Consider the following 19,507-nt stretch of genomic DNA (forward strand, 5'->3'; position numbering starts at 1 on the left):
TCTCTGGCAAAATGGGAATCTGTTGCTGCGAATGATGCACGAGAGGCATCGCTCCAGGCTGATTAAAACAGCAAAGAGATGAAAACCACGTGTATCCCTTTCCACAGGCATGACTCAGTTTTCTGAAAAGCGGAGTTATTGTGCTCCACGCTGATGAGGGCAAAACCTTAGGGAAACGATATATGTTGGCTAGCTCTGGGTGAAAATTGTACCCAAATACGTTCAATAACAAATCTCGCAATACAATGTCCTCCTCTTTAAACAGCTGCATGAAGGAAAAGAATGGGGCTTAGGGTCTCCTTGGACTGCCAGATTCACAGATTTCTGATACCCATCATTAAATGGCAGCTATTTCACCTATGTTGTTTTCTCTACTTCCCAATTAGTAAAATCAACTTAAAGGATGTGTTCTACTCGCTTGAAGGAACCTCCAGCCTGCCTTCCTGCATATATGATGTGGTCCACCTTTCCCATGCCTGATGTCATCTAAGACGTCAGGAGCCAGAAACGCCCAGCCATGGCTTTAAACGTAAGCTAAATATGGAGGAAAAGCAGGAATGCACTTTTAAGTGTCCTCCCAATTCTCTGCATCTGAAAGACGGTGCTTTTTGAATTTGGCGCCTTATTCTGTTGCCCTCCCAATTCTTTCCTTTGAAGTCGGGTCACCTGATAGCATGGTGATGCCACAGGAGATTGACAGGTGGGCGGACCCATCAGTCAGAATGGCCTGGCGTGGAGTCTGCCAGCCACATCCTGTTCTCTACCTCGCTTAAAGGGAAGTTGCAGCTTCAATATTCCTTGCATATCTAGTCCTTCTGTAATCAAGATCAATAGTAATATTGCTGGTAGCCTGAGGAGAAGTTCCCAGGAGCCTGGGGTTTATTTTGTTTTTAAACATCCCATTAATGTTAAAGTAATGTGTTCATTAAAGAGGCTCATCCATCCGCTGCCGATTCGCAAACCTGCAACGTGGGGGGTAGCTGTGCAGCAAGAGACTGGAGTGATCAAGGTTTGCGCAAGGAAGAGAAATGCTCCCATCCACCATGCAAATACAAGATCTACTGGATTCTGTACCATGAGAATGAGAGCCCCGGTGGGTGAGCAGTCACAGGTATACAAGCAATCATTTCGTAAAGGGAAACCTATAAAAGTGTGATCACAAGATGGGAGAATGAACGTGCAGAGGGCAAGAGTTTGGCAAAACACAAATGTGCACACTCAGCTCCAATCAATGTAACACCTCTTCTTCATCACACCTGAACCAACCTGCCTTTCCCTAGGAACAGAGGAAATTGCCTTACTCTAACTCAGGGGTTATCAACCTGTTTCCTACCGCCCACTAGTAGGCATTTCGTGATTCTAGGTGGGCGGTAGAGGGTTCTACGGCACAAGCTGAATCCCCCTTCCATCGAGCACTGGTGGACAGTAAGGAAATTTTACCATCAAGAAAGGTGTATTAGTGGGCGGTAGGTATAAAAAGGTTGACCACCCCTGCTCTAACTACTGGGAATACAGTGGTACCTCAGGTTAAGTACTTAATTCATTCTGGAGGTCCATACTTAAACTGAAACTGTTCTTAACCTGAAGCACCACTTTAGCTAATGGGGCCTCCTGCTGCTACCATGCCGCCGGAGCACGATTTCTGTTCTCATCCTGAAGCAAAGTTCTTAACCTGAAGCACTATTTCTGGGTTAGTGGAGTCTGTAACCTGAAGCGTATGTAACCTGAAGCGTATGTAACCCGAGGTACCATGGTATTGGTGTTATAGAGAAATTGTGGCAGCGACCAGAACGCCTGTATCGTTTGGGTGGCGGTGGGACAACCTTCAACCTTCCTCATTCCCTTTAACTTTTGCATACGGTTTGAGTTCCGTCCCATATAAGACCACCCAGTTTTGGGGGGCTTCGATAAGTTGTCCCATTAACACGGGTTTCAATGTTTTGATAATGCAACTGGTTGCTTTAGGAAGGCCTTCCTGCAGCTTCTCTGATGCATCGTTTGGGCACGGCAAAGATTCCCCAGCATGCTGAGAACAAAACTTTAAAAATAGACTGGCAAATTAATGCTTCCATAAATGGATGACAACCCCTTGACACACAGGTTGTGGGATTATCCCAGAAGTGGGTCCCCCCCCCCTTTTCCTCCTTGGATAAGCACAGCATGCAGAGTTTTAATCAGAGACCAGAGCCTTACTATGAATAATTTGGCACTAGATTGGCTTCCCCGAAACACAGAGAGCACTGCAGGCAGCAGGCAGGCTCCTACCACTGTGGCAAAGGCTGACTTGTTATAGGCCAAAGAAAGTTAAGCCTCTCAACAGCATGCAAGGCATCAAGGGGCAGGATTCGGCCAGTTACCCTAGCACAACTTTTAGCTGTAACTTTTAGCTAAAGCTTTTAACTTCTAGTGTAACTTTTTCTGCTTCCATTCCTTGCATGTCCCCTATATCTGCTCTGAGGGTTCCCTCAATTCATTGCAGTAACATAAAGTGTTGCCTTCTTTATTGTTTAAGAATTGTTAATATTGTTTGCCGCTGCTTATGCGGCTGGTACGCTTTTCTTTTCTTTTCTTTGTTTTGCTTTTCCATGGTAAAGGTAAAGGTAAAGGTACCCCTGCCCGTACGGGCCAGTCTTGACAGACTCTGGGGTTGTGCGCTCATCTCACTCTATAGGCCGGGAGCCAGCGCTGTCCGCAGACACTTCCAGGTCACGTGGCCAGCGTGACAAGCTTCATCTGGTGATCCAGAGCCGCACACGGAAACGCCATTTACCTTCCCGCTAGTAAGCGGTCCCTATTTATCTACTTGCACCCGGGGGTGCTTTCAAACTGCTAGGTTGGCAGGCGCTGGGACCGAACAACGGGAGCGCACCCCGCCACGGGGATTCGAACCGCTGACCTGACGATCGGCAAGTCCTAGGCGCTGAGGTTTTACCCACAGCGCCACCCGCGTCCCTTCCATGAATATGATATTAAATATTAACATGATTCCCCATGGCAGCTGGGATAGCTCAGTCGGTAGAGTGCAAGGCACTTAAATCTCAGGGTCGGGGGTTCAAGCCCCACCTTGGGCAAAAGATTCCAGCATTGCAGGAGGGTGGCCTGGATGACACTCGGGGGCACCCTTCAAGTCTATAATCCCCCCCCCCCCCGCTTTTCCCCTTATGGTATTATGTACGGTATATTTTTATTTGCTGTGAGCCACTTGGAGGACTTCGGGTGACAAGCGGCTAGTAAGTTTCATATAAATAAACTAAAATAAAAATAATAAAATAAAATCCAAGAACTTCTGTAATTGATTTTATTCCTAGGGGTTAAGGGAGCCAGTTTCTATGCCAGCTCAGATCCTTATAAACACACAAGACGTAACCGGCTATGCTTTTGAATAAATAAAGTATACTATTCATTGTAAATTTCAGGAAATCAGCCCTGAGTGCTCACTGGAAGGACAGATCCTGAAGCTGAGGCTCCAATACTTTGGCCACCTCATGAGAAGAGAAGACTCTCTGGAAAAGACCCTGATGTTGGGAAAGATTGAGGGCATAAGGAGAAGGGGACGACAGAGAACAAGATGGTTGGACACTGTTCTCGAAGCTACAAACATGAGTCTGACCAAACTGCGGGAGGCAGTGGAAGACAGGAGTGCCTGGCGTGCTCTGGTCCATGGGGTCACGAAGAGTCGGACACGACTAAACGACTAAACAACAACAACATTCATTGTATCAAATTGTAGATTTCAACGGAAGTCTCATAAAGTTCAACGAAAAAAGCAGAAGACCCGGTGGATCAGTTCATTCTCTAGCCAGTTCATGCATAAGGTCCATACATGTATAAGTGTCTATTCCACCTGTCTGTTCATAGAGTCCAATAATCCACATGAAGGGTTGTTACAGTTCCACAGAATCCTTTCACAGAGTCTAAGACAAGGGTTTCCGGAATATTAGCCTTGTTTCATCATCCTGGGCTGCAACCACTACTATGCTATAAGATCCACTATCCTGTAATACAGTGGTACCTCGGGTTACATACGCTTCAGGTTACATACGCTTCAGGTTACAGACTCCGCTAACCCAGAAATAGTGCTTCAGGTTAAGAACTTTGTTTCAGGATGAGAACAGAAATCGTGCTCCGGCGGCACGGCAGCAGCAGGAGGCCCCATTAGCTAAAGTGGTGCTTCAGGTTAAGAACAGTTTCAGGTTAAGAACAGACCTCCGGAACAAATTAAGTACTTAACCCGAAGTACCACTGTATTACATATGAGCCTGTTCCACTGATGAAGCCTAGGATGACGAAACAAGGCCATTTTCCAGAAGTGATGCTTTGTCTTCCCACTCAAAATGCCCCACACTTGGGGCGTGTGGAATCCCTCAAATGCTGAGCCCAACCCAAAGCCACTTAAAAGCTGACAAGTCAAGCAGATGACGTTGCCTGAAGAGGTCCAGCGAGCGACAAACTCCGACGCCCCCATGTACTTGACAACTGCCAAAATCGTGTCTGCTGTACGTATAGCAATAGCAAAGTTCATCGCACAGCGAACAACCATCCACATGCCTGGTTTTCTGACGGCATTGCCATATGGATAAAGGAAGGAAAATGTCAGTTCATCCCACCCACCACCATGCCGCTCTACAGATCCCAAAAGGGAGGTAACTTTAGGTTGCACGTCTTTTTCAATCTTCTTTAAATAAAAGAGAAGTTCAGGGACACAAGCAATAGCCAACAAGCATTGAAGTATTTCTGTCCAAGGAGTTGGAGCTGGCTCAAGTCTGCAGGAAGCCAAACCTGGGTCTGTACCCTGGAGGGAACATTCTCCAACCCAGAATCTTCGGAGGTCAATTGTAGGAGCCAGAACCTGAAATGTTGTAGGCAGGAGATACTGCTGTACTGACGATGGAAAAGGACGAATCAAGACCGCTGTTCTACCTAGCTGAGTATTCTTGATGTTGGCAGGCACTAGCTTTGACCTTTAAAGCCCTAAACAGCCTTGGCCTTTTATACCCAAAGGAGCATCCCACCTCCATCGTCCAGCCCGGACACTGAGGTCCAGCTCTGAGGGCCTTCTGGCTGTTCCCTCCCTGCGAGAAGTGAGGTTACAGGGAAACAGAGAGAGGGCCTTCTCAGTGGTGGCACCCGCCCTGTGGATGTTAAGGAAATAAAGAACTATCTAACTTTTAGAAGACATCTGAAGGCTGCCCTGTTTAGGGAAGCTTTAAATGGCCAAGGTTGTATCGTGTTTTTAATATTTTGTTGGGGGGTGCATGGGGAGAAAAGAGAGAAGGAAAGACTCACTGCACAGCTGAAGGTCCTTGTGCTAACAGAATGACTGTGATGGATATTGCCTAGTATATTTATGGAATACAAAATGTACAAAGCTGCTTTCATTTCTGAAAACTAAGCTTTTGCAAGTCGGGGTAAATCGGAGAGTTGGTTACAGAAACCACCCACACTGTAGTAAACAAAAGGAAGTTTTTATTATCTAGACTTAATCTGTTATTCTTACCGTCAGCATCAATCCAGAAAGAAAAGGAACTATGTTTTTGAAAAATCTGCAGCACCTGTTTACTGCCAAGTGACAGGGAGAAACATACAAGGCACAGTTCTGGTTTCAAACTGGTGCCAGCTCTTGGGGTGGGAGTGGGGGAGAGACCCCAATCAGTGCCTGTTTCCAGCCTTGACAGATCGTGGTATTAAATAAATCTGGGTATCGTAAACAACTTCAAAGCAACAATATGCCTACAAAATCAGCCACATGAATCCATGTATCATTTACAAAATAAGTAAGAATAATAATCAGTTTTTGAAGATCCATAGCTTCAGATTCCAGACTTTCATTTTTATATCCATGGATTTCAGAGAACTGAAAGTTTGCAGAGATCGAAACAAACTACCTTTTGTCTTGATGTGATACGCAGTGCTAAAGTTAGCTAGCAGTTCCCAGTTTTCAGTTCCCCATCTGGAACAGAGTTCGAAAAACAACTCATTCAGAAGAGGAACTAAAGGGAATGAGCGAATTAGCTATGATCAGAGTAGATCCAGTAAAATCAACAGGCTTAAGTAATTTCAGTGGGTCTACTTTGCAGTAAGATTTAGTTGGGCATCACCCAATATGCCCCAAGACCTCAAAACAATGGTTGCACAACCGAAAATCATAAGCTTCCATGACTGGTAAGACTCCCCTTCAAGATCCACGATAAACGTCTCCAGTCATAACAGTCATGTTTGCACAATGCTCATAAATGCACAATGGCCTCTGATAACAAATAAGGAACTGGGTGTGTGCGCCCCCAGATCATGGGAACCATGTATTCAGCTTGTAGTATTTCCAAACAGAGACCAGTTCCCTTCCCACCTGCAGAAAATGGATGAAATCGGAAGCAGGCAAGAACTACAACATCCATTAGCTGCAGCAAATGGCCAGGGATGATTGGAGGCCACAGGCTAGTCCCCAGCCCAAAATTAGAGAGATGCTGTGTGTCTCCCGTTCACACCTTGGAGAGCAGGCCTTGTGTGACAAATATCAAGTTTCACAGAACTGAGGGGGGGTACAGAAGGGAACTTTCTAATCTTGCCATTCTCAGTTTGTCCCTTATGCCTCTTTTAGTAGGCTTATCTCCCTCTTCCTCCACTCCCCATGACTTCAGGCATCGTTTTAAGAAAATTCCATCTATAGCAAAATATAATTTGGGCTGTTGGGATCTGGAGAGAAATGTTTGAACAAGGCTGTCATAAGCAGCTTCAGGCAAAAGAACGATACCTTTTAATTTGCTTGGCAGGCTTCTCCTATCGAGGCACCAATCCAGTGCCAACTTTGCTGGAAGTTGGGGTCCCCACTGACACGGAGAGGATATTTTCCGAGTAAACAAGGCCACGGCTGTCGAGCTGTACACGTCAAATACCTGCAAGGAACTCACTCCCCCCCAAAAAGTGTTGCAACTTTTCAAAAGGTCAACTCTCTACAAGTGGAAAACTGCAGCACCCTAAAGACCCAACTAATTTATTGTGGCATAAGCTTCCGTGCGTGATGGAGCAAACCTTAGTCCACGAAACATTATGCCATAATAAATTAAGTCTTCAAGGTGCTGCAGGACTTGTTTCCCCCCTGAAACGGGCTAAGGCAGGTACCCTTCTGGAATCACTTTCAGGTAGAGGCCTCCTCACTCCCCATCGCCGCTTTACAAAGACGCCCGTTTTTTCTTGCTCTTGAAAGCGTGCTGGTGAACTCTCAGCCGCTGATGAACGGAGGAAGCAGTCTTCATAGAAGTCTTCTTTCCAAAGGCTTTCCCCACGGCTCCAGGTTTCCATAGCAACAACTGCGCATCCTCTCCACCGGTCAGCAAAGAATCATCTGCCACGTTCCAGCAGAAAGAGCGGACGGGAGATGAGTGCCCCTCCTGAAGGACTCCTACAGAACTCAGGCCACCAACCCCACAGTCCAGGAGGCAGATGTTTCCTGCTGACGTTCCCCCAACAACAACCAACTTGTCCATCATTTCATGGTACAAGCCACCGATTAAGTAGTCCACCTTGGTGCTTTGTCCACTTCCTGCTTCTCGGGCGTCTGGAACATGCAGCAATGTGACTGGCTCCTCGGTCTCCAGCTGGGCGAGATCCCACCGACAAAACCCTTCGTCGTGCGTCGTGCAATAGACCTGCCGGTAATCTTTCCCGGACCACCCGACGGAACTGACCGACGAGTCGGAGTTGCAGGTAGCAACCAGCGCATCCTCTTCGCTGTCCTTGTTGATGTCAAACACGTTCACCAGCCCGTCGGTTGACCCAGAAACTACCAGGTTCTGTTGGATGGGGTGAAAACGAATTTTGGTGATGTCGTCGTTGTGGGTCTCCGAGTAGAAGCCCAGAGGCTCTTTGCTGGAAGCTACACTACTCGCGCAGCTGCGAGCATCCCAGAAGGCCATGAACACATCGTCCCCCACTTTTTCCGTTCCAGCGCAGACTATGAGGTCGTTGCAGCTTACGTCAAAGCTAATGAAGACATTTGAAAGGGAGCCACGGAACAACTGCGTCGGCCCTGTGGTCGCCAAGCGCGTATCCCAACATTTCACTGTTCCGTCGCTGCAAGCAGAGAACAACACACTTTCACACGTGTGTGCAAATCGGACGCCACTGAGCAGCCCGGGACGGCTGCTATATTCCCGCAGCAGAGTGAGCGTCTCTCTGTTGTAAACCCTGATTGATTTATCGGAACACGAAACGGCCACCAACTGGCTCCCCCCGCCTCTTGAAATATCCAAGTCCAACAGATAAGTGGGGTCTTTTGCCAGTGCACACCGTTTTGCTATTTGGAGACTGGAAAACTGCTCCTTGATGTTCTCCATAGCAACTGTGACTAAAACTGCATCCTCAAGAAGGTAGAGGTCTGGAAAATAGAAATAAGACCAAATTAAATAAGGTCTCCACTGTTAATCTTTTCAAGAGCACTTTTCGGCACAAGAAAGGTTCCGCTAGTGGTTTAAATCAAGGGTAGTCAGCATGTTATGCTTGAGAGCTGTTTTTACTATCCTGACAGTGGTTTTGGGGATGGAAGGAGCATTGCGCTCTGGAAACTGACCTTTTCAAGTGCCATAATAAAGCTGGTGTCCTCCAACGGTTTGGAGTATGTCCTCTGAGGCATAGCCAGGGCGTTCCAAACAAAATCCAACAGAGATAGATATCAACACTTTCAAACATGCCATTTCTCATTTTTTCCCCTTATGCTTGAGGCTTGGGGCAAACTTTAACCAGAGCCTGAATGCAATTATCCAGAGCCAGGTGAAATTGGCCATTCCTAGTTTACAAGTCAGCGTAGAAGTAAATACTCCTAAAGGCCAATTTTAAAACACTGCTAAGACCCAGGTAAGAATAAAACCAATGCAACACAATACAACCCAAATCATCATCAGCATAACATCACCACTCAATAAAAGATGATGGACTACTAGCAAACCACGCAGGCAAAGACAAGCCAGCTGACATCGTTGTGATGTCAGGTGATTGACAGGTGGGTAGCCCCACCTGCCCGTCCCTAAGGCATCTCCAGCCAAATGTTCCTCCAGTTTCCATTCAGAAGAAAAAGAAGTGACGAAGGTATCAAACGTCTGAGGAGCTTTTCCCTGGACTTTCTCAAGAGACCTTGTGGAGATCTGGAAGGAGAACAGATCTGGAGTTCTTCCAGGGTACTATTGTATAAATCTGCATTTATGTTTCTTAAAATAATAAAAAAAAGTCATTTCCACATTTTCTGGGGCAATGTTGACATGTCCTTGCTGTCGGAGGGCACCGCCTTCCAGAGGAAAGGGCAGCGTCCCACACAATGGGGTAATAACCGGCGAGGGTGTATTTTTGTCGACTGCCACATCTCATTAAGTCGCGCCGCGGACATGCGGCAAAATGTCAGCTGGTGAAAGCGGAATCCTACCTCTCGTTAGGAATGCCCCGCTGAAGGTTAAACAAACAACCCAGGCAGAGAGTCCAGGGTGTAGCCAGAGGCTCTTCCTCTTCGGAAGAGGAAGCCGCTGCGAGACTTTGATGGGAAGAGTTTCAATAGGAGGCAGGAGAAGGCCCTCCCCCCCTTCTACCCACTGGGTCACATTTATGGGAGAAGTAGGGAAGTCGTGATCTTCCATGCACAATGGGAAATTAAGAGCTGGGAGGCAGCCAGCTGCAGACATTGCCAGGGCAGATGGGAAGCCTGCAAATGCAAGATCTAGTCTGCGGCTGCTGTTTTCACCTATTAATTCCAAGGCAATTAATCCCAGGGTTGTTAATAGCTCGACTCCCCTTTTGCCTGCATCCCCCACCCACCCTTTCTACTGAAATGATACAGCATTTTAATGTTGTATTTTAATCTTGTTTTTAAGTTGTATTTTAATCAATTGTTTTTATACCTGGTGTTAGCTGCCCTGAGCCCGGTCTCGGCTGGGGGGGGGTATAAATAAATTATTTTATTATTATTATTATTATTATTATTATTATTATTATTTCCCTGAAACAGCCTCCTTATTTTCTTCCTCTAGCCTGGAGCAACAGTGACCTGGAAGGGACAGAAACAAGCCCCCATGCACTCACTGAAGCCAAAGAGGGACAGCAGAGGTTTGCTCTAGCTCTCTGCTTGCATCTTACAGAGATCTACAACCAATTTCCAGACTTCCACCCAAGTTTGGCGCTAGGACCATCAGCTTGCCTCTCTCACCACAGCCCAGCTGAACTCCCACCATGGTAGAGAAGAAGCCAAGCTGCACTGTCAAGCCATGGCAAGGTCTCTTGTCTTGGAGAGGGGATATCCCCTTCCACTCTGTTGCCTCTCCTGAAGTCACTATGAAATAAATAAACAAACTATCCTCCCCCTAGCCTTGCCTCCAAACATGGTTTGCTAAACTGCTCCAAGCCATCATTTCAAAGAAACTATGGTTTGTATGGATGGACATGACATATGAAACCGTGGTTGGGAGGTAAAATTTGCTCCAAAGAGATGCAAAGTTTAGCTTCCAGTTTGCAAACCACGGTTTACAGGGAGAAGATGATGCACCAGGGTGAAGACCTCGAAATGTTGTACAGGGTGACTAGAAGAATTAATTGGAATTCAATACTGAATTACTGATCGCAAAGTAGTATTTGAAATACCATTTTCTCCAAGAGTATATTGGAGGTGATGAAGGACTATAAAACCTTCCATGGCAGGCTTGAAATATTGGTCCACATAACTTTTAATGCTACTGGAATATAGTTATAGATGTTCAGTCATTGACACACAAGTTATAAACAGCATTTCTTAGGCTAAAGAGAGATCCGTGAGTCATTTAAATCCTACAAGGTTTTCAAAAATAGACCGGTGATTCATGAATTACATTCTTCTACCTCCCAGAGAATCTTTTGGCAATGATGCGGTTTTCACAATGGTTGCTGTCTCCCGAGAGCAAGGCCGCTGCGGCAAGTAACCACTGGAAAGCAAACCCCACGCAAAGCAGTGGTGTCGTCATATCTATGCCAAGCAAGGCTTGCGTCTGCCTGCATCGAGGCACCAAGACCACACAATCTCTGCTTTCTCTCTCCTGCTGTCTCTCACCCTCCCTCGCCATCGGGTGGCTCAGAACTGCTGCTTAAAAAAAGCCTCTTCCCTGTTGCTACTGCTACCACTTCGTCCTGGCTTTTTAGAGTCTGCCCTGGGCATCTCACTATTTTTGGTGCGTCATTTCCAAGTTTCTAGTCCTTAAGGGCTCTCCCACCCTACTAATGACACCCATGTATCGCAAAGGAGCATGGGAACCCGATGCAAAGTCAAGCCATTAGTTCACCAAGTTCAGTGTTGTCTACCATGTTGAGAAGCATGGGTTTCAGACAGGGATTTCTGTCCCATCCCCCTAACTGGAGGTGCTGGGAATCAAAGCTAGGTCCTTCTGCATGCAAAGCAGATGTTCTACCCCAAAGCTACAGCCCATCTCCAGGTGCAGAGACAAGCCAGTGCGTCTAGAGGGGGTAGAACAAGGCATGTCAGCTTACTCTGCCTCTGAAGGATGCTTTTAGCCCAGAAAGGAGGACAGAGGCAGCTCAAGCATGTAGGGAAGTAAAGGAAGTCCATCACCTTCATTTGCTTCTGTCCACAACAGGTACCCCAAGCTCAGAGCACGCCGTGGGTGAGCAGCATTAGAAACTCGGATATATAAGCTAGATGCCAAATGGCACCTTAAACCAGGGCTGAAGTCGCCAAAATGGAATATCTAGTCGCCATTTGGGGGCAAGACAGCTCTAAAGTCCTATTTTTCAAATGATGCACTGATTGCGATTGGTTATCCGTTAAGCATCTGGCTGGCCACTGGTCCCATCACCTCCTGGCAAATAGAAGGGGAAGAAATGGAGGCAGTGAGAGATTTTACTTTCTTGGGCTCCATGATCACTGCAGATGGTGACAGCAGCCACGAAATTAAAAGACGCCTGCTTCTTGGGAGAAAAGCAATGACAAACCTAGACAGCATCTTAAAAAGCAGAGACATCACCTTGCCAACAAAGGTCCATATAGTTAAAGCTATGGTTTTCCCAGTGGTGATGTATGGAAGTGAGAGCTGGACCATAAAGAAGGCTGATCACCGAAGAATTGATGCTTTTGAATTATGGTGCTGGAGGAGACTCTTGAGAGTCCCATGGACTGCAAGAAGATCAAACCTCTCCATTCTGAAGGAAATCAGCCCTGAGTGCTCACTGGAAGGACAGATCCTGAAGCTGAGGCTCCAATACTTTGGCCACCTCATGAGAAGAGAAGACTCCCTGGAAAAGACCCTGATGTTGGGAAAGATGGAGGGCACAAGGAGAAGGGGACGACAGAGGACGAGATGGTTGGACAGTGTTCTCAAAGCTACCAGCATGAGTTTGACCAAACTGCGGGAGGCAGTGGAAGACAGGAGTGCCTGGCGTGCTCTGGTCCATGGGGTCACAAAGAGTCGGACACGACTAAACGACTAAACAACAACAACAAGAAGGAGTCTCAAAGCGGCTAACATTCTCCTTTCCCTTCCTCCCCCACAACAAACACTCTGTGAGGTGAGTGGGGCTGAGAGACTTCAAAGAAGTGTGAGTGGCCCAAGGTCACCCAGCAGCTGCATGTGGAGGAGCAGAGATGCGAACCCAGTTCACCAGATTATGAGTCTACCTCTCTTAATTACTACACCACACTGGAGGGTGTGAGGAGGGAGGCCAAGAGGCAGAGATGCGTCCACCTGGGGAAGAGTGATGGGTGTCTCCTCCTGCTGCTGTGCCAAGCTCCCTGCCCCACTTGCCGCCCAGAACCAGAAGATGCATGAAAAGAGCAGAGGAGAGGTTCTCTTCATGCAGGCGGAGTCTCTGATTGACTGGAGAAAGTCCTGGTGAGGAGGGGACTTAGGCAGCTGTGGGGAGGCAGGACAAAACCTACCAGAGATGAGTTCCTATACTCATTAGGCCTGACACCCTGCCGAGTCTGTGCATATCATGTTTTGGCTGGTAAGGAGTTAACTCAAACCAGAACAGTGTGATTTACTGCCGGTTTGCTCCTTACGGCTGAGTGGCAGATGAGATCGCGTCTTGTTCTAAGGAAAGGGACGATCAGGAGCTCACTTAAGATCCAGGTTGTTCCTCTGAAGCACGCCCACCCACACTTGATGGTCATGTAGGGCCTGGCTTCTTCAAAACAGCCTCAAGGACGAATTAAGAGGTCTTGGCAGACTACCTTTGGCCTGCAGGCTAGAGTTTTCCCTGCCTTTGACCTAAACCAGGCATTCAGCAGAAGAGGCCACTGCTTTTCCATGGTAGCCTGGAAGGGAAGCCTGAACATCCCGACTACGGAAAAGAATAGTTTGAAGCTTCTAAGTGCTTTGCAAAAATGCAGACGCCGAGCATTTGAGCACTGGACTGTTTCAAAGAAAGAGCCACCAAAACAACAGGTAAAACAGTCCCACGGTTGGAAGCAACAGCTCAAAGCAAATTCCAGAACAAGAAAACAATTCTTATTTAAAAATAAGTCTTGAGTGTGACTCATTTTCTGCATTTAATTATTTCTCTGGCTGGGCCTTCCATCTCTCTCTCGATTCCCACACTAATGCACATGTGTTATTTTAGAAGCCAGGTTTCCAAGGCAATAGGATCTGAAGAAGCAACGCAACTGGCAGCCAATTTGCTCGGCACCTCTGGAATCTGTCTTGGGGGAAAGGAAGATCTTTATGCCTTCGAAGAACAGAGCTGTGCCCAGAAACAGCTTCCAGCCCGAAGGATAGCTAAGACCAAATGTATCATTAACTGCAGGCCCGCCTTTGTAGGCTGAATTCAAACTCAGAGCGACTCTGAATGAAAATATAAATTGTTCTGATAATGAATCCAGGTGCTGAGCACTGACTGGCTTGGAGCCCAAATAGGGACTCTGCAAATCAAGAGAGAGGCACCAGCACACTTGGGAGGCGTGCAGGGAAGAAAATCCCAAGGGTTAGGTAAAGGGACCCCTGACCATTAGGTCCAGTCACGGACGACTCTGGGGTTGCAGCGCTCATATCGCTTTATTGGCCGAGGGAGCCGGCGTACAGCTTCCGGGTCATGTGGCCAGCATGACTAAGCTGCTTCTGGCAAAACCAGAGGAGCGAATGGAAACACCGGTTACCTTCCCGCCGGAGTGGTACCTATTTATCTACTTGCACTTTGTCGTGCTTTCGAACTGCAAGGTTGGCAGGCGCAGGGACCGAGCAACGGGAGCTCACCCCGTCGCGGGGATTCGAACCGCCGACCTTCTGATCGGCAATCCCTAGGCTCAGTGGTTTAGACCACAGCGCCACCCACGTCCCAAACCCAAGGGTTACAGAAGTGCAAAAAGAAACCACCCATTTTTAAAACAAAAACAAACATAAGGTGGCAAGAAGCCCAAAGAGGACTGAAAATGATTGGTAGTCCTGAAATGTTAAGTGATCATAGGAAAAGAAAAAAGGAAGACTGTCGTGGGGACGGAATAGTCTGCTGAAAAATAGCCTGGCTAAATTGCAGGGGTTGGACTAGATGACCTGTAGGATCCCTTCCAACACTTTGCATGCACTATCTAGCACAATCCTTACATCCCAGCAAAGTAAGCAAGTATTATTATCCCCATACTTCTGATGGATTCACTGCAGATGGTGACAGCAGTCACAAAATTAAAAGACGCCTACTTCTTGGGAGAAAAGCAATGACAAACCTAGACAGCATCTTAAAAAGCAGAGACATCACCTTGCCAACAAAGGTCCGTATAGTTAAAGCTATGGTTTTCCCAGTAGTGATGTATGGAAGTGAGAGCTGGACCATAAAGAAGGCTGATCGCTGAAGAATTGATGCTTTTGAATTCTGGTGCTGGAGGAGACTCTTGAGAGTCCCATGGACTGCAAGAAGATCAAACCTCTCCATTCTGAAGGAAATCAGCCCTGAGTGCTCAATGGAAGGACAGATCGTGAACCTGACACCTCATGAGAAGAGAAGACTCCCTGGAAAAGCCCTGATGTTGGGAAAGATGGAGGGCACAAGATGTTGGGAAAGATGTTGGGAAAGATGGAGGGGACAACAGAGGACGAGATGGTTGGACAAGGTTCTCGAAGCTACGAACATGAGTTTGACCAAACTGCGGGAGGCAGTGGAAGACAGGAGTGCCTGGCGTGCTCTCGTCCATGGGGTCACCAAGAGTCGGACATGACTAAACGACTAAACAACAACAACTTCTGATGGGCAGACTGAGGCCAAGAAACAGGGGCTTGCCTTGAAAGCCACCTATTGAGTTCCTGGCAGAGGTGTGATTCAGACCAGAGACTTCCCAATTCACAGATCGGACATTTTAAGCCACCGCTCTGCACCTCTAGGTCTCTAACACCAGCAACAAAAAGTACCAAGCAAAATTTAAAAATGGTTGCAATGATGAAGCTAGACAAACTAAAACAACAGCGAAAACAGAATCCTAAGAAAGGAAACAGCAAAGGCTGTGTTCCAAATTTTACTTAATTTGGTGATTTTACTTCAACATGTGGTGCCTTGGAACGCAATCCCTGTGTAAATCAGGAGCGATTTGAAAAAGCTCAAGTGTGAATTTTGCCGTTGTCATTTTACTAGTTTAATAATATCCTACCAGTCTTAAGGGACGCGGGTGGCGCTGTGGGTAAAAGCCTCAGCGCCTAGGGCTTGCCGATCGAAAGGTCGGCGGTTCGAATCCCCGCAGCGGGGTGCGCTCCCGCTGCTCGGTCCCAGCACCTGCCAACCTAGCAGTTCGAAAGCACTCTTAAGTGCAAGTAGATAAATAGGGACCGCTTACCAGCGGGAAGGTAAACGGCGTTTCCGTGTGCGGCTCTGGCTCGCCAGATGCAGCTTGTCACGCTGGCCACGTGACCTGGAAGTGTCTCCGGACAGCACTGGCCCCCGGCCTCTAGAGTGAGATGGGCGCACAACCCTAGAGTCTGTCAAGACTGGCCCGTACGGGCAGGGGTACCTACCAGTCTTAAGACGTGTCACCACAGACATGGATCTGGGTGATAGGAGCAGACTGAAACCGTTAGGAAGCAACAGATCTGGCTGAAGAGTTTCGGGAGAGATGGCGCCACTATATGTATTCTTAATGATTCAGAGAAAGTTTTAAGTGCACAAAGCTCTATGCTGTCCTCCTGAAAACCCTGTAAAGTATGTTAATTAAGTTCACTTATCAGGAGAGGCGGGACGTGGGTGGCGCTGTGGATTAAAACACAGAGCTTAGGGCTTGCCGATCAGAAGGTTGGCGGTTTGAATCCCTGCGACGGGGTGAGCTCCCATTGTTTGGTCCCAGCTCCTGCTAACCTAGCAGTTCAAAAGCACTTCAGAGGGCAAGTAGATAAATAGGTACCGCTCCGGCGGGAAGGTTAAAAAAAAAAAGGTGTTTCCGTGCGCTGCTCTGGTTCGCCAGAAGCGGCTTAGTCATGCTGGCCACATAACTGTATGCTGTATGCTGGCTTCCTCGGCTAATAAAGCAAGATGAGCGTCGCAACCCCAGAGTCGGTCACGACTGGACCTAATGGTCGGGGTCCCTTTACCTTTTATCAGGAGAGGCAAAGTGACTTCCCTGTGGTTAGAGGCAGCAATGCTTCTGATAACCAGTTGCTGGAAACCGTATATACCTACCCAAATCTTGAGAGTCTTTTCACAGGCTAGATTCAGGTGCTGTAGCCTGAATCAGCTACCAAGGAGAGGGCCTTCTTAGTGGTGACACCCTTGACTGTGGAATGCCGGGCCCAGATAGGCTTTCTCTACGTGGCATCTGTGGCCACGTAGGGAGATACTGCAAATCGCATGTGCCATGAACGTGTGTGCACCTGAATGAATTCAATACATCTTAGGACACCTTCAATCACCACTTTTGTAGTCTGCAATTTCACAGAAGCTGCTACTCACATTGCTGGGGTAACAGCAGTAGCTGAGACAATCGGAGCAGGGAGTCTTACACATGAGAGAGAGAGAGGTGGGGAAAATAGTATATAGCTAAATTATAAAAATAAAAAATCTATACATGTAAAATTATAAAAAATACACAGGAATTTGCAGATATTTTCCCCAAGGGGTAGGAGCAAAGTAAAGTGGGGGACCAGGATAGTTTCTGATACACACAGAAAGAGGAGACTAGTGCCTGTGCATTTTTCATATTTCAAATTATTATTATTATTATTCATGTCTCTGCCATGCTGCTTTATATTTTTAAGGGAAAATGTCAGCACACTTTACAACACATTGAAACATCAAATAAAACAAGACAGAATAAAAACTTACTGAAGAACGTCAAATAGAAAGTCTACCTTCAAAGCAACATAATTAACAGGGAATTAAATGCACATTTAAAGCAGCAAAGTTAAGAACAACAACAATCTAAAACATTTCAAAAGAAAAAAAAGTTCTACTAAAACGAGAACGTTACTTTCTAAAAAAATGAAACCTGGGTATTTGAGAATTATAGTTTTGGGCAGCAGGAAGGACAACTGAGCCCGCTCCCCCCCCCATGGCAGGGGGTTGGACTCGATGGCCCTTGTGGTCTATTCCAACTCTATGATTCTATGAATACCAACTGCCTAGTGTTTTTCACACGTGAACAAGCCAAGCCCCGACTTCCCACAAGTAATTTCAGGAAGGGATCGTTGTAGAGATACCGTTGTGAGATTTTTTTAAAAAAAAACAAACAAACCCCAAAGTAGTAGTAATAATAATGATGGTGATGCAAGGGCGGCCCAGGAATTTCTGGAAATTCGTAATGCAAAATTATTTAACTGAGCAGGGAGTATATAACTTTATTTTACTGACCCAACTTAAATAAATAATGTAATTTACCCATGAAAAGAGGGGGGAGAAATTTATGCGGAACAAACAAGCGATAAACAAGACACGCTCAATTCACACGTACCAAACGGAAAGACACGTGTATTACCTGGCGCAGGCGGGTTAAAGAAGAAGCGGCTCCCTTCCCCGCGTGCTCCACTTTTCCTTCCTGCTCCAGCAGCTGCCTCCGCTCAGCGCAGCCCCATTGGCCGGCTGCTCACGACGCAACGACGACAATGGACTCCTGCGCTAATATTGATTGGTCAAGGCAGCAGCGAGGGCGTGGCTTTCCGAATGCCGCGCCCGTACTGGCTATTGAGTTAAGAAAGGCAAGGGCAGCGGACGGCCAGTACTTCCGGGTTACAACAAAACGCCGCCATTTGAGGGGCGCAAGAGTGGAAATGCATAGAATTTGCTCACCGACGTCCATGTGTGCTATCAGCAGCACGGCAACTCCCGCGCTTTCATTTGTAACTTGCTTTTGCTCCGTTTCTCAGCTAGATTGGTAAAGAAAAAGCGTTTTATATGCGTTGTATCTGCGATATGACACTGTGACACCAGATGGCGCTGTGGAGTCCCGTCTTTCCCTACCGGATTTCCCTGCATGAGTTTACAACGCGTTTAACTGAATCGCTTCTTTGACCAGTCCAGATCCAGCCAGGCGTCCCCGATCCTACCTTTTTGTTCAGACTTGACTCTGCCCCACATATTCGATGGAGAGCCGGAAGTGTAGTTTGTGTAGCGTCAATTAGTATTGCAACGACCCATCCCCTTGGAGGCAAGAGAGGGAAGGATGCGAGCGGACAGCGCGAGCAAAGGGAGAGGCGTGCTGCTGCGTAGCGGGGCCGCCAGGGGGAGCTGTCGTACTGCTTTTCCTAACGAGGTGAATTATTTTAATGCGCAGCCCTGTGTCTATTTATTTTATATGCAAGAAAATGGAAATTGCAAAGGATGGAAGAAACGGGAGGATCATTAGGCGGGGTTTAATTTGAACCAGGCGTCAGATCCAATAATATTAGGGCACCTACACTTTTTAAAAGAAAAGACGGCCCTTTGCTGCGCAAGCTCCCAATACAAGTTACAAAAGGAAGGCAAAGCAGAGCAAATTCAGGATCCAATGACAATGGTGACATAAGAACATAAGTCAACCTTGCCAATAGCCCATCTAGTCCAGCATCCTGTTCTCACAGAGATTCACATGTCCTGGGGAAGCCCACTAGCAGGATTCGAACACAATGCCACTCTCCCCTCCTTCGGTTTCCACCAGCCAGGGTCAGCCTACCTATGAGAAAGGGTGAGGCAGTCACTCCAGGTGGTAGATCTAGGAAGTGGTTCCCAAACTTCTGGTAAAGGTAAAGGGACCCCTGACCGTTAGGTCCAGCCGTGGCCGACTCTGGGGTTGCGGCGCTCATCTCGCTTTACTGGCCGAGGGAGCCGGCGTTTGTTCGCAGACAGCTTCCGGGTCATGTGGCCAGCATGACTAAGCCGCTTCTGGCGAAACCAGAGCAGCGCACAGAAATGACGTTTACCTTCCTGCCGGAGCAGTACCTATTTATTTACTTGCACTTTGACGTGCTTTCGAACTGCTAGGTTGGCAGGAGCAGGGACTGAGCAACGGGAGCTCACCCCGTCGCGGGGATTCGAACCACCGACCCCTGACCATTAGGTCCAGTTGTGGCCGACTCTGGGGTTGTGGCGCTCATCTTGCTTTATT

At 47.3% G+C, this 19,507-nt stretch overlaps 1 protein-coding gene and 1 long non-coding RNA gene across 2 annotated transcripts; one reads left to right on the plus strand and one right to left on the minus strand.

The window, feature by feature from the left end:
• The first annotated feature begins 396 nt into the window (after positions 1-396).
• Positions 397-10,775, plus strand: LOC114603256 (uncharacterized). The gene is made up of 2 exons (XR_013391606.1): positions 397-529; positions 10,011-10,775. It is a non-coding gene; the product is annotated as an uncharacterized LOC114603256 (long non-coding RNA).
• Positions 5,450-18,000, minus strand: WDR89 (WD repeat domain 89). Its single transcript, XM_028741792.2, has 2 exons — positions 17,903-18,000; positions 5,450-8,374 (listed from the first exon to the last, which is right to left on the minus strand). The coding sequence occupies exon 2, from the start codon at positions 8,331-8,333 to the stop codon at positions 7,170-7,172; it is 1,164 nt and encodes a 387-aa protein (XP_028597625.2). The 5' UTR covers positions 8,334-8,374; positions 17,903-18,000; the 3' UTR covers positions 5,450-7,169.
• Positions 18,001-19,507: the final 1,507 nt, after the last annotated feature.

Source organism: Podarcis muralis, chromosome 1 (assembly GCF_964188315.1).
Source record: "Podarcis muralis chromosome 1, rPodMur119.hap1.1, whole genome shotgun sequence".
NCBI classification, from domain to species: domain Eukaryota; kingdom Metazoa; phylum Chordata; class Lepidosauria; order Squamata; family Lacertidae; genus Podarcis; species Podarcis muralis.

Bases quoted from the DNA above. Each gene is read 5' to 3' on its own strand.
- WDR89 (XM_028741792.2), bottom strand. From the start codon at position 8,333: ATGGAGAACATCAAGGAGCAGTTTTCCAGTCTCCAAATAGCAAAACGG.